Below are 14,231 nucleotides of genomic sequence, written 5' to 3' on the forward strand. Positions count from 1 at the left end.
GCCAGAAGAGTGAGGGATTAAAAGGTCTGATAAATATTGTGGAGTTTGTCCATTAAGAGCTCTAAAAGTCAAAACTAAAATTTTAAAATCGACTCTAAACTTGACCGGTAGCCAACGTAAAGAAGATAAAACTGGTGTTATGTGAGCCCTTCTATTGGTTCCTCCGACCTGGTCAGTCCAGTCATCTCCAGGTAACGACAGTTGGAACTAGTTTGCGTCTCAGGAATAACTCTTAAGGAGTTGAACAAATCAGCTTGTTCTGCAGGAACTATTGTGTTGTATCCGCTTCGCAGGTGCAAAAAGGTTTTGACGACGTGTCAAAAGCTTTGGTGGTTAAAGAGGTGTTGCTTCAGGTGGCCGGCCTGAAGCTTCTCTACAACTGAAGAATCACCAGAGTGATCTGGTTTTAATGTTCTCATGTTATGATTGTGTAGCCAACCAAAGGTTGACAAGTTTGGATATTACCAAGAATCTCAGGAACACGCCTTCTTTGAGCCGGAGGCTCTGATCTGGGGCAAAGGCTAATTATGTGTAATGGATTTAACTTTACCTTACTTTGTTCTTGTATGAGTGCAATATGGTTATGACCTTAAACATGCTGAAACATATATCATTGAGCACAGATTAATGAACATTTCATTATTTTATAATTATTATAAATAGCAATAAACAAATGTTTAATTAATGATTATCTAGCTTGTACATTTTAGAAGTTCATATTTAATTTTAAAAATCTTCTTTCTTCTGTGAGCAAGGAGACTTATGTAGAGAAGATGTTCTTACATTTAATTAGAAACCATAGAATGTGAAATATCATAAAATATGAAATATCACCTTAATGGATCTTTGAGTAAATTTAACCAGAAGATCAGATCTTTTTATTGCAGGGATTGAGCAACACTCCGTATCAACTCCAAGAAAGAGAGTCAGGTTTAAAAAGTTAAAAGATTTATTTCTAAACAAATTAAATAAGACTAACTTTAAACACTATGTGATGATGAACTAAGGTGGAGTAAGACTGAGGATGGTGTGTGTGTGTGTGAAATATGTTCACAACCAGCAAATCTGCAGAGACTATTAGTTCTAAGTGGGAGTGAAATGGTGTTTCGCTCTAAGCTTTGGTTTGAGATTATAACACACATTGAGATGCCATCTGTCGGTCTACGTACCCAACGCAAGTCCCCGTTTAGATCAGGAGGTGTTGAGGTCCAGCTTGGACCTTGTCTGGAACCGAAGCCTGTAGCAAAGCCGCAGTTGCCGACCAGTCCCGTCTTGAGATACTCCCAGGTCACGACAGTTTATTGGCATCAGTGAGACCCTGAAGGGTTGTGATGGTTCAACTTTTATTCTGAAGGAACCGTTGCAGCAGGTGGAACATGCAACAGATTTAATCCAGCTTGTCGTTAGGTTCTTTCGGCTTTAAGAGGAAAGTTACGGATTGGCCACTCCGATAACTTCTCTAGAACGCTTGGAACTCGAGTTAAGATTACGTGGGGCATAGCTTTATAATTTGGATGTTTTGATTTTTGATCGAATCAGACTTTGACAACAAAAAAGGGGATGGTATAAACACCAACAAACACCAACAAAACCACGCCTCGCGTTAGATCTGGAGGGTTCTGATTGATCCAGAAAAAGGAAATGTGTCATGTGACTTTTAGCATTACGTGTGATCAGTCTAGTGTCTAGTTTAAAGTTATATTGCTTATTATAATACTATCATAGGATTATAATATCAAGTAATTAATATTCTTATTTCACAGATTGATTGAACATTAGCTTCACATGATTATTTGGACTAACAGACATTATTTAATTATTATTTAATAAGAAAAGTTCTGTTTCTAAAAGAGTTCTTCTTTCTTCTTTCTTGTGCTGTCCAGAGAAGCAACAGTTTAGATAAGAGCACAGAGCATGAGTGGCCCATATCTTGTAGATTAGGCTTGTGTCAGAAACTTATGGTTTTGCTTGGGCAGAACAAATAGAGCAGGGCCTTTAGGTCAAAGATGGACAATTCATCATGCTACACTTCGATAAAAGGGGTGCTCTGTGAGGGACCTTGGAAAGAACAGGATGTTAATGTTATGGTTTCGTTATCTCTGTCAGAGCTGCAGGCTCTGAGCTCCAGCTGGTGTGAGGAAGGCAGGCTGATTTAAAGGGAACATGTGCAGTCTTGTGTCTCCTTTTTGACCAGATGTAGAATAGTCGAACAGTACCTAAACTGACCATTGCTGGACGTCACACCATGAAGCCACCAGAGATTATTATCCTGGGAAATCATTACAGCTGCTGACAAACCCATCAGAGCTGCTGAGGTGCCTTTGTGCTGCGTAACTTTTCATCGTGACAGAAAGTGAGGCAGCAGCTACCAAAGAAGAGTGCCCATTTAATTTTCACTAATAGTTTTTCTTTTGGGGGGGGGGGGGGGGGGATTTCCATCAATTGTCATATGAAGGAGTTTAGTGAATTTCGTTTATTCTTTTTACGTTTTTAAATAAACTCTTTACACTGACCAACTAGAATACATATTATTCCTTCTGTTGTCTGTGGATATGTTAACCTTCTGTTAATTTAATCCCTGTTGAGTTTAATCCCTCAGTGTATGAGTCTTAACACGGGTGATGAAGTGGTGCTGGTCTCAGGGATGTGTTTACAGTGACTGGGCCTCTCCGTGTGTGTGTGTGTGTGTGTGTGTGTGTGTGTGTGTGTGTGTGTGTGTGTGTGTGTGTGTGTGTGTGTGTGTGTTTGTGTGTGCGTGTGTGTGTGTGTGTGTGTGTGTGCGTGTGTGTGTGTGTAGAATAAAACATGAAGAGCAACTGTATGCTGATATAAAGTGTGGAGCTACATTTTTCACCATTTACTGAACATCAACACTTTAAAGTCTGGAAAATGCTGCAGAAACATGCTGACACCAGCGCTTTTACCAGAGCTAATTAAATTGTCACTTTTACAGGAAAAGATTCTGAACTTTTTACATTTTTATTAAGAAAACCCAAAGACCTTTTTAATTGCTGCCAGCACGAGAACTCGTCTGTTGGCTCCCAACGACGACAGAGTGTGTGTTCTGTATTTATAAAGGAACACCTCCTCTTGTGGTGTGTGAAGGTCTAGCTCCTGGCCTTCACACTTCTCATCACTAAGTAACTCAGTTTGGCAGCGTGTTGGCAGCTCCTAACCCTCTGCAAGTCTTATCAGACACGGAGACAAAACACAAATCAATACCATTTTAACAAGATACAGTTAATAGCTGCTAAGTTATTAAAGACACTTTGTCTTAAGACAACTGAATCTTTTAAACTTAAGCAAAGCCTCCAGTCTGGACAGTCAAACTTGAAAATAGCATCAACTTATGTTTGAGTTGATTGTTTTATAATATACCAAAACCATTGTTTTTTTATTTAGTTTATTCTTTATCTAAAACTTTTAAGGTTACTAAGATAAACTCCTATTGGTTTTTATGAAGCATTATCATTGTTTTATTTTGAAGGGTAAAGCGTAATGTCTTTTATTTTCTCTTCCTGGCCTTTCTTCCTCCTCCTGGGTTGCAGTGCCTTACCCTCGTCTGAATCAAACGCAGTCCAGTCCAGAAACCGCAGCTTCAGGTTGGCCACATCTCACCGTCCTTTCTTATGTAGGTGTGTTATTTAGTTTTCATTTGTAATGTTTGTTTGGCCCCACCAGGTTTGGTTCCACCTGCTGTTTTCCACAAGCAGAAGACAGACAAACATTTCAAGCTGGAAGAGGGAGAGACGAGCAGGGCTGACGGCCCGACCTTTGTGCTGCGGCACAGAACCTCAACTCTACTGGAAAACCCTACAAGTCGAACAAGTCCCATGAGTCCACGGGAGCAAGAAGACACGCCCACCTCAGGTTCTTCACCCAGTCACCTCAGCACCACAGAGTGCCCCGCTCACAATGGGGTGAGTATCCGAGACACACCTTCACGCTGTTATGGGCCTGATTCAGAGCCGTGTGGTGTGGGTTTACCGGGTCACTCTGTAAAACAAAACCAGAACTCACCTTCTCATATCAATAATGTAGCAGGTCTCACTAACAGGGAGGGACCTGGAGCTGACCTGACCCAACCGGCTGTCAGATGACAAAAATCCTGAGTTCTCCTCCCAAATTTAATATTTACACCAACATGTTTGAAGCAAATTTCATTTTTCTCTCGTGTTGTTTTCTGAGGATCCTGTGAGACGCACTAAACAGGTTACACACATGAAACACAGTAATCGTAGTGGTTTAATCAGGAGCGCTGAGGATTACGGGAACTCTTGCAAGACTCATCAACTTTACTTTGTAGACGGACTTTTGAAATCACACACTTTAAAATGAGATTTAGCTGGTTTCAAACATTTACAGCCTTTTAAGTAATCCCTAAGTTAAGATAATCTTTTAGCTGTTTGATGCTAAAACATGAAACATTTCATAAAGCTTGATGAAAGCTAACACTTAAGTATGTTCACTTTAAACACCAGAGTATGGCTTCTATTGCTAGAGTTCAAACATTTTAAAAAGACTCATTTTAAATGTGACCTTTTTGTTTTAAACCGTCCAGTTGGTACCAGATTGTTGTTTTTTTATGCTAAATCGTCTTCTTTGGCGTTCTTTGTGAGTTTAAAGCAATACAAATGTAGTTAGTGTATTTTATGCAACAACACTGGTGATGGCTCTAAAAACGATGAGAGTGATAGAGGCCAGGTCAGCTGAAGAAGAAGAATCCGTTTGAGGAGCAGTTTGCACGGTTTGGTCACAAGCCTGTTTACCAGGCTGCTCCTCCACCACCTCCACTTATTGACAACTTGACCACTTCCACGGCTGTGCAGACTCAACGATGAGTCACCCTGTGCTGTAGTAATTAGGGCTGCATTATGACGAGGTCGGCTCAGCCTCTAACTGATGTTCACTTGTAGTTGCTCTGAAGGGATGCGGTTATTAAAAGCTTTCAAAATCCACAATTAAAATGGTTTAAAAAGTCTTTGTTTTGTTGATAAACTGATGTTTTCCCAGAAAGACAACAAGCACGGTACCAGAGGTCTCTGTGGTAACGTCCCTACAGGCAGCTGAGCCAACTGATGAAACGAGTATCAGGCACGCTCCGTGTGTGTGTGTGTGTGTGTGTGTGTGTGTGTGTGTGTGTGTGTGTGTGTGTGTGTGTGTGTGTGTGTGTGTAGGGTTCAGTGTGAAAGACAATCTGCAGAGGGCCAATGAGCTGAAACACAATAGTGTGTGTGGGTCTGTTGTGTCCACGCGTCTGTTAGGCTTGAACCTTTTTACCTGCTCTGACATCCGAGAAGTCCTCAGAGGCCTCCTGCCCCATAGACACACACGCGCGCGCGCACACACACACACACACACACACACACACACACACACACACACACACACACACACACACACACACTAAATATCCACAGCTTGTTTACATGTTCTCTTGAACCTTTTGGCACATAGTGGCGTAGCTTTGTGTCGTCACACATCCTGTTTGCGGTTAGATTTGATGTAGAACATCTCTGTTGTTTAATGCCTGGTTGATTTATGTTTTTCATCTTTAGAGTTTATTTATTATTTACAGAAACACGTTGGTTTATTATTAAGGCTTCTTGTATAGTGCCGTGTGGGTAAAATCGAAAAATCTGTTCTGAATCGGTTCATATAAAAATTCTAGGAATTGAATCGAATCAGTTTAATTAGTTTTACTTTTTTACAGCTAACATTAGAAGGAAAAGTCCAGATTTATTTATTTATTTATTTATTTATTTATTTATTACCTTTATTTGCCAGATGAGTCGATTGAGAACTCCTTCTCGTTTACGACGATCTGGCCAAGAGGCAGCAGCAACAGAAGCATAATTAGCTTTGAACCAAAGAAAAACAGATGAGATCAAAACAATTAGACACAAAGATAAAGGATTGTTCTCATATACAATATGCACATGCAATCAAAACAGACTTAACACAGTCTTCAAGTACTCAAAAGCAGGCACGCTGATCAGTAACTATTGATTGCAATGAATTATTGAAGGTAGTGAGCTTCAGGGATTTTTGCAGCTCATTCCAGTCGTTGGGAGCAGCAAACTGGAATGAGGAGTGGCCAAAGGAGGTGCGAGCTTTGGGAATAACCAAAGGGTGAATACAGTTTCCCCGGTGAACTCACCCAGTGTTGCATCTTTGAATTACGGACGTATAATTATGGTAACAGGTCAAAAAAACCTTTTAGTAGCACTGACTCATATCGGTCTGAAACTGGAACGGGTTGAATTGGATCGGATCGAGATAATCAATTCTAACCCTTGACAATCGGAATTGAATTGATTCTATAAATTTGTATCAATACCCAGCTGTAATTATGACATGATTTGATTGTCCCTGTGGTTGGGAAAAATACATTTAGAAAGTTTTCAAAATTGAAAGTATTTCATGTGGGGAATTTTATTCAATGTCTGTTTTTGCTTTTTATTAAAGTGCAAATCTGAAGATGATGGTTTCACCTCTTAAATGTTTCCGTAGTAACGTCTGCTACCAGAATGCTCTCTTGTGCATACGCCAGCAGGCCTCGGATGATGGTGTTCATTTGTTTATCTATAAGGAACCCTTTTAGAACGTTCGCCCCGGTTTTAGTCCGTTTAGTAACTAGATCTTGCATAGCTCTCTTCAGTAATGAGACACAAAACAATTTATGCCACACTCACCATCTTCCTTTTATTACAAGATGATAAAATCTCTGACAGGTACGTAGAGCCGAGGGAATTATCACTTCTGGCCTGATTACTGCAGTTGTGTCCTTCGTCTGCGTCCTTGTGTACATATTCTCCTAAACTAAATTGGTTTGAAGGCACCAGCTGAGATGCTTTAGTCCAAGAACTTGTGATTCCTTTAATAGGAACTGGCAAAAGTTGCTAAAGTAGACGTATTTCATCTAGAAGCAGAACAGCACTTTTATTATCACTACAAAGCACTTTATTAACATTTTACTGTACTACTTTTGCTTTTCTTATCTCCCGCTTGACCGTCTCCTCTCATTTACTCTTCATCACAAAGACCGTAGCATCAACACGCTGTCCGACAATGAAAACGGTCCCCGTCAAACATGTGATCACTGAGCAGCGTGCAGTCATGTGGTTTAAATGAAACCTCCGATCTAATAATTTAGTTTCGAGGACTTTTTGTAATCCCAAAACTCTAAAACAAAACTGAGTCTTGAGCATTTACAACATTTAGTTATGAGTCTTTATAACCCGTGCTTCTGTCCGTTTTCTGTCTGGGTTTTAGTCAGGCGACTGTGGCCAGAGCAGACGTGTGTGTGTGTGTGTGTGTGTGCGTGCGCGCGCGTGTGTGTGTGCGTTGCGTGCGGGTCACTCTGGTTTCTGGAGTCCCTACAGACCTCTGTGCACTTGTTGGTCACATGCTAACTCCCTCTCTGTGCTGAGGAGAGGTTGGTGTGTGCAGAGCTGAGCTCCTTCCTCCTCTCCGTGTTTTCTTATCGCTCCACAGAGCTGGAGCTGTATTCTTGTTTTCTGACAGCTGCTTCCTGAAATTTGCCCTCGGCTGTGTTTCAGTCACAGTACAGAGCACCTTCGGTTTCTTCTGCAAATATCTGTTTAGTTATCGTCTGTCTCAAACTTGTGCCATCAGAACCAACCACGGGGCAGTGACAACCAGCAGAAGAACATTTAGCTGCAGTCTGGAAAGTTTATTCCTAAATGTGTAAGAGTTCCGGTGAAGCAAATGGGAATTTTTCCAGTTTTCTTTGTTTTTGGTAATTGTAGCAGAAGGTTATTCAGTTTTAGACTGATAGGCAGTATAAGCAGTTGGCTTGTGCTGTTACTACAGTTTGTCTCAGGAAGCTCGCGGTTAGCTCCGTCAGACACGGCTCAAGTTCATCAGCTAGAATAAAAATGAAATGAGTCCACACCCCCGAGAGCAGGATCAGCCAACGTTTGAATAGTTTCCCTGGAAATGGCAGACTTGGGAATGAGCGTAACATCACCTGCAGTTGTAGCCTTTCTCTTCAGAGATCACGTAGCAGAATCCATTTAGTTTTTCTGGGAGCTTCAGCTCACGTGTTTAGTTTTAAATGTTGTTCTAGGAAAAACAGGAACTGCCTGTGCTGCTGAATGACTTTTATGATGGGCATCGAACGTGTGGATTTGTTGAGTTAGGACCAAGTATCTTACAGTGAAAGCAAAGCTGCTGGAGACGAATTATCTTTAGCCTCAGATACAGAAACATCCATACGGAGGGAAATGTGACTCCTCGCCCTTTGCTCTGACGACCTGCTGGAGCTGCAGTGGCGCCGGTTCAAACACGTGTTGCTGCTTTATTGAAGCTCCAAAGTGTTTGTTTGGTAAATGTCTGAAGGGTGGTACCAACTCCCACCAACAGCTGATCTGGTTGTTAACATCACACCCAGCGCTGCAGAGTTTAGTGCCGTTTCACTCGAAACACCGGTTACTTCTTCCTGTAAACATCTCCTCCTCTTTTCTTCTCTTTCATTATCTCAAGAAGTGGGTGTGGGCGAGTTCTGAGCTGTTGTTTTTCAAAATAAGAGCATAAATCAAATGTTTGGGTGTCAGTTATGATGAATGAGTGAACTTTTTACTTCTGTCCCTGACTTCCCACCAGTGAGACTAAATTTACTCTGAATGTTTCTTCCTGCTTTTGTAAGATGCTTCAGACAGACATTTGTCTTTATTTGTCTCAATAAATGAATAATCAAACTTTTTTTGCACTTGGATTAGAAACTAGTAATCTCACAGTGTTGTGTGGGTGTCTTTTTCATGCAACAGTATTTCATGGTTAACCCTGGAATCTGAATTCTCGATTTATGTTCGAGGTAACATAAATCAGTAGGTTCATGCACACACTCAGCGGTCATCTTTCTAGTGTTTCCCGTCTGCAAACGCTGGGAGAAATTCTGAATCCAGTTGTTTTAATGAGGAGAAAAATGATAAATTGTGTCTGTTTTTTGTCAGAATGTCCCAGATTGTGACGACAAGAGACGAATAAATGAAGACGACGACAGAGGAAGAGAAAAGAAAGAGGTGGAAGAGGATGAGAGAAGCAGCGATGAAGGCTTCATGGGAATGACTCCACTGCTGCAGGCTCACCACGCCATGGAAAAGATGGAGGAGTTTGTGCACAAGGTGTGAGAAATATATATAACTTTACCCGGTTTGTCTGTTCAGATATTTATAGTGACTGCAGACTAAAGGTAGAAACCAGAGGTGGAAAGTAACAAATTACATTTACTCACGTTACTGTAATTAAGTAGCTTTTTTGAGTATTTATACTTTTTAAGTCGTATTTAAAATCTGTACTTTTACTTTTACTTGAGTATGTTTTTAAAAAGGAATTCTAATTTGCTACATTTTAAATCATATCTGTTATTGAGTAAAAATAAATTATAGGCTTAATAAATTAAAAATATTACGTGTAGCACCGTCGAAACAGAAAGAGAGCAGCATGAGCACCGCGGCCAAACCATGGGGTGGGGGTGGGGGTGGGGGGGGGGGGTACACTTGATAATGAGGAGGACAAACAGCCATTTTTACTGCATTTTTGCTCAAAAACATCTGTTCAGTCCCTGTGATCCACTCGCTGTTTACCTCCTCTCTCCCTCCTCTCCTGTGGGTTGGAACCCGCACCTTCGTGCACCGGTGTGACGTCATCAGAATTCCACTCAGTTCAGTAGCCGGGCTTGGTTCCGTGTTTGAAATGTGTTTCCCTACCGCTCCACACGGAAGCGGCAAAATAACGTTTAGCGCTCATAACAAGCGGATTATCAGCGCTCTGATCATAAAACAGAAGACCTGCAGGCCTCTGTGAGTTAAAACATCCTGATACTGTTCAGGTGTAAACATTGTGCTCCATCCCTGTGTCTGAACTCAGAAGATGCTCCTTGATGCCGCAGATATGTGATGATTTAGGTTGTTTCTTTATTTTACTCCAGAATAAGAGATTAAATTACTGTAGTTAACTTAGTCATTCGAATGATTGTAAAATGGTGTGTGTGTGTGTGTGTGTGTGTGTGTGTGTGTGTGTGTGTGTGTGTGTGTGTGTGTGTGTGTGTGTGTGTGTGTGTGTGTGTGTGTGTGTGTGTGTGTGTGTGTGTGTGTTACACGTATAGGACTGCATGAGGCAGTGTGGTTTCATCAAATTCATGCATCTTATTTCTTGGTTGAAGTAATGGTGAACAAAAATAACTTCTATTTCATAAAATGACGTCTCAGTAGTGTCTACGATAATGTTTTATCTTATCTTTGGTCTGGGAGGTGTAACTTATCATGATTCAAGCCTTTTAAAACATGTTCAAGTGTTACAAGAGGAGATAAATGCATGAATTTAAAGTTCATGTTTGGAGACCAACCTTCACAGTTTGGAGGCTCACGCTGGTGAGGAGACACCATTAGTTCTAGTAACACCTGGCCTCCCAAGGCCTATTCTGATAGGATGGATATTACGGTATCCTTAGCCCTCCCACTGTCCTAATGGGTGTGACCCCACGAGGAAAGTTGACACCTCCCCCTTGCTACATGGACCCAAGGGATAAACCATCAACCCTGCTCAATGGTCAACTTTCCTCGTGGGGTCACACCCATTAGGACAGTGGGAGGGTTAAGGATTCCAGTTGGATGATTGAAGGATTATTTAGGAGGATTGGAATGAACAAACTGATTTCAGTGGTGAAATTAAGTAAAAAATTATCAAAGTATTGGTACTCGTACTTACCGGTAAGTAGGAAATTTTAGTACTTTTTCCACATCTGGTAGAAACAGGTGTGTTTATCACAACGTTTTAAATCCACTCAGGAAAAGAAAACCATAACACTATAAAACCATTAAATGTTCCAGATAAATTCGGGTGTCGTCCGTCTCTCTGACTGATATCTGATATGTCCACACACACACAAGATGTCATAGTGTTGCATCTTTGGAGATGATTATAAACTAAAACAGACGAGTTTGGAGAAACGAAGAGTTAAAGAATCTGTCCGAGGAAAGACGACTTGTGTAACCGGCCATGAGGCCTCGCCTCACCTGTTCTCACACACACACACACACACACACGCACACACACACACACACACACACACACACACACACACACACACACACACACACTGTATTTATAAACAACCAGATGTTTTTTTGAGATTAAAATAGACATTTTAGTTTTTGCACCACCCTGCAGCATCGAGTCAACCTTTACTGAGGCGTTTCTTTGTTTCTCCACTCATCAGGTGTGGGAGGGCCGGTGGCGCGTCATACCACACGACGTGCTCCCCGATTGGCTGAAGGACAACGACTTCCTGCTCCATGGCCACAGACCACCGATGCCTTCATTCCGCGCCTGCTTCAAGAGCATTTTCAGAATCCACACAGAGACGGGCAACATTTGGACACATCTGCTGGGTAAAAACTCCTACATCAGCCCAAATGCCTCCCTCGTTTAACTCTCACCTGCTGCCATCGGTCCTACATTTAACTTTATATGCTAATCTGCAGTTAAATAGCTTTAATATTACCCAGGCTGTTGTGTAATCTGACTAGTCTGAAATAGCTCATCACTCAGCGTAACAAGTGTTCTGATTTTTGTAGCTTAAATCCAGAAAATGTGGAAAACATCAGAAGTTTGTGGGTCTGGGACTTGATTCAGTAGTAATGGTTTAACTTTAGTTTCATACAGCTGTTTTTATTTGGTTCAGCTTCAGTGAGGCAACGCTTTTCCTGTTCAGGTTTAAGCTGCTAAACCTGTTGCTGACACCTAGTGGCCAATCCAGACAGTGCATCTAAATTACACTTTAAATAGAAAAGGGCTGAAACGAATCATCAAATGATTTGAAAGGTTCAAGTAATTTTTTACTGATTCAAAGCTTCGTTAAATGTCTCGACACACGTTACTGGTGCACTACGTGGTAATCTGGATGCTGTGGAGGAAAATGGAGAAATCAACAAAGACACAAACCGTTGTAAAAGGCAGAGATGGCCCAAAGTTTGGTATCAAGAGTGGAACTACGAGCAGAATTGCTAATTCTCAGCTAGCAGGTAGCATCCTGACCACAGACATTTATAAGTAGATATGGCACCATTACATTGTTACCAGTAGAAATGAAATGCTATTAGCATTTCCAGTAGCTTACTCCTGAACACGTTCGTGAAATAAATCAATTCTACTGATTATATGTGAATATATTTATATATGTTATTATGACTAGGATGAGGGATATTAATGCAAACCTAAAATGTTAACGATTGTTCCATTAAATATTTATTAACTATAAATATCAGATGGGAAACAGGGAAATAGACACCAGTTTAATGTATATTATTGAGCCTTTTGTAATTTAGCTATTTTATTTTAAAAAGTTTTAGCAGCAGACCACAGTCTCGCTTCACTTGAAACGTCTGCAAATAGAATATTTGATTAATCGATGGAGGACTTGATAGAATATTCAAATACTAAAATATTTGATAGGTGCAGCCGTAATATAGAATAGAATAGACTTTATTGATTCCACAGTGGGTAAATTCACTTGTTAAAGCAGCACAAAAACTTAAAGAGCAAATTGTAGGTTAATTTTTTTTCTAATTTCTTTCTAGTAAAACGTGACCTTTCTCAGCAAAGCTTCTAAAAACGCTCTTTTTTCTAAATCTGAATCTCTTACTTAACCAAAAGGAGTACGTAGCTAGGTGCTGCCTCAGCTCAGTGTGGAGAGTGGGTAGTTTTAGGGTAGTTAGTCTACTAAAACGACCAATTCCTCTGCCAAAGGTGGGAGCGGGGCCAGAGATATAAACAGACACATGTGAGTTTTTTTAAAGGTGGATAAAATCACGCTTCAGAAGCTCAGATTGCTGCTTGTTGATGTCATTAGTTCCAGTGTGGATAAAAACCTTACTCACATGCTGATGGAGACCCGGGATTTTTGCAGCAGCATCCATTACCGTTGCTCCAGGGAAGGACTGAGTGAGCACTCCTCTCATCCGTACAATCCTGATGATTGAATCCCCGATTATGAGCGTGTTGGGCGTGTCGGCGTGCTGATCGCTGTTGCCGGAAGTTCAGGCACGCTGAGGTCCAGGCTGAGGAGCATCTTCAGGGCCGCTGCGACGTGTTGTCAGCACAGCATCATCATCGAGGGCTGAGAGGACTCGAGCGGTGATCCTGCGGAGCAGTGGGGTCCGGGAGCCGTCAGATGGGGGAAGTCTGGATCCAGAGCTCTGAACCTGTTGGTCAGTGGCAGGCGGGAGGGAGGAGAGCGGTGGCAAGCGCCCCATGCTCCCCGACCACGGCTGGATGCAACTGTGGACCAGGCACCCGACACGACTGGAGTGGAGCTGGTCGGGGCTTTAGGCTTCGCCCCTGCTGAAACCAGCGATCGTCCTCTGCAGCAGGGGAGCCATGGACATTCGGAACCCCAAGTCCAATCAGCGACCCTATGGTGGATCCCCGCTCTGTAACTTCGTCATGCTGGAGGGGAACCGTATCAGCCAGTTGGGCGCTAGTGGCGGCGGAGAAAGTCCGGCCCAGGATAACAACAGAGTTGCTTGTATTTTCCTGGGTCTGCTTCAGAAAAGTAAAAACATGCAATAAAAAAATTGATAATTAAAAGTGCACACCGAGCAGCATTTAAAAAAGCGGTATGCAATTACTGCGCCCAGTGTTCAAACGAAAAAGTGATAAAAATCATTAAAATCAGATAAAAACCGTGTTTTGTCAGGAGTCGAGCTGACAAGCCGACACTTCACCAGACACACCCAACTGCTCTGTGTCCCATCAGAGAAGGAGACCACTTTCTCACAAAAATGACTCGAAAAGCCTAAATAATGTAGCAATTAAAACATATTAAATATGACCAGTAAGATGTGATGATTCCATATAAATATGAACTATCTGTCTGGTTGATCTTTGAAGTTTAATCAGAAGATTCTAGGGTTCTTTACTTCTTCAGGGACCATAAACACGCTTCGTATTAATTCAGAGTCAGGCATATAGTTTATAAAATGAATTTAATTCTTTTTCCTAAACTAATAATTTATACATGACAAGATATGAATGATGAGATGTGGAGTAGTGGATGTGAGGTGATGTAAAGGAAGCTAGATGTTTAGCAAAACCATTCTTTGTATCTGAGAAAGTAGTGAAGACTGGGTTGTAAAAGAATTTGTTGTTTGTTATAAACTAGAGTTGGTTATAAAAACCTCATCAGACGCAATCTGTTGCGTCTA

At 41.4% G+C, this 14,231-nt stretch overlaps 1 protein-coding gene across 2 annotated transcripts in view; it reads left to right on the forward strand.

Moving 5' to 3' along the window:
- Positions 1 to 14,231, forward strand: part of adipor2 (adiponectin receptor 2) — a 29,477-nt gene that overhangs the window by 13,487 nt on the left and 1,759 nt on the right. For both annotated transcript variants that reach the window (XM_015958560.3, XM_015958567.3), the window contains exons 2-5: positions 3,549 to 3,602; positions 3,682 to 3,920; positions 8,979 to 9,149; positions 11,246 to 11,417. In XM_015958560.3, the coding sequence (XP_015814046.1) occupies positions 3,834 to 3,920; positions 8,979 to 9,149; positions 11,246 to 11,417 (430 nt within the window). In that variant the 5' untranslated portion in view covers positions 3,549 to 3,602; positions 3,682 to 3,833. The remainder of the gene's footprint in view (positions 1 to 3,548; positions 3,603 to 3,681; positions 3,921 to 8,978; positions 9,150 to 11,245; positions 11,418 to 14,231) is intronic.

The sequence above is a fragment of the Nothobranchius furzeri genome, chromosome 1, assembly GCF_043380555.1.
Source record: "Nothobranchius furzeri strain GRZ-AD chromosome 1, NfurGRZ-RIMD1, whole genome shotgun sequence".
Lineage (NCBI taxonomy): Eukaryota > Metazoa > Chordata > Actinopteri > Cyprinodontiformes > Nothobranchiidae > Nothobranchius > Nothobranchius furzeri.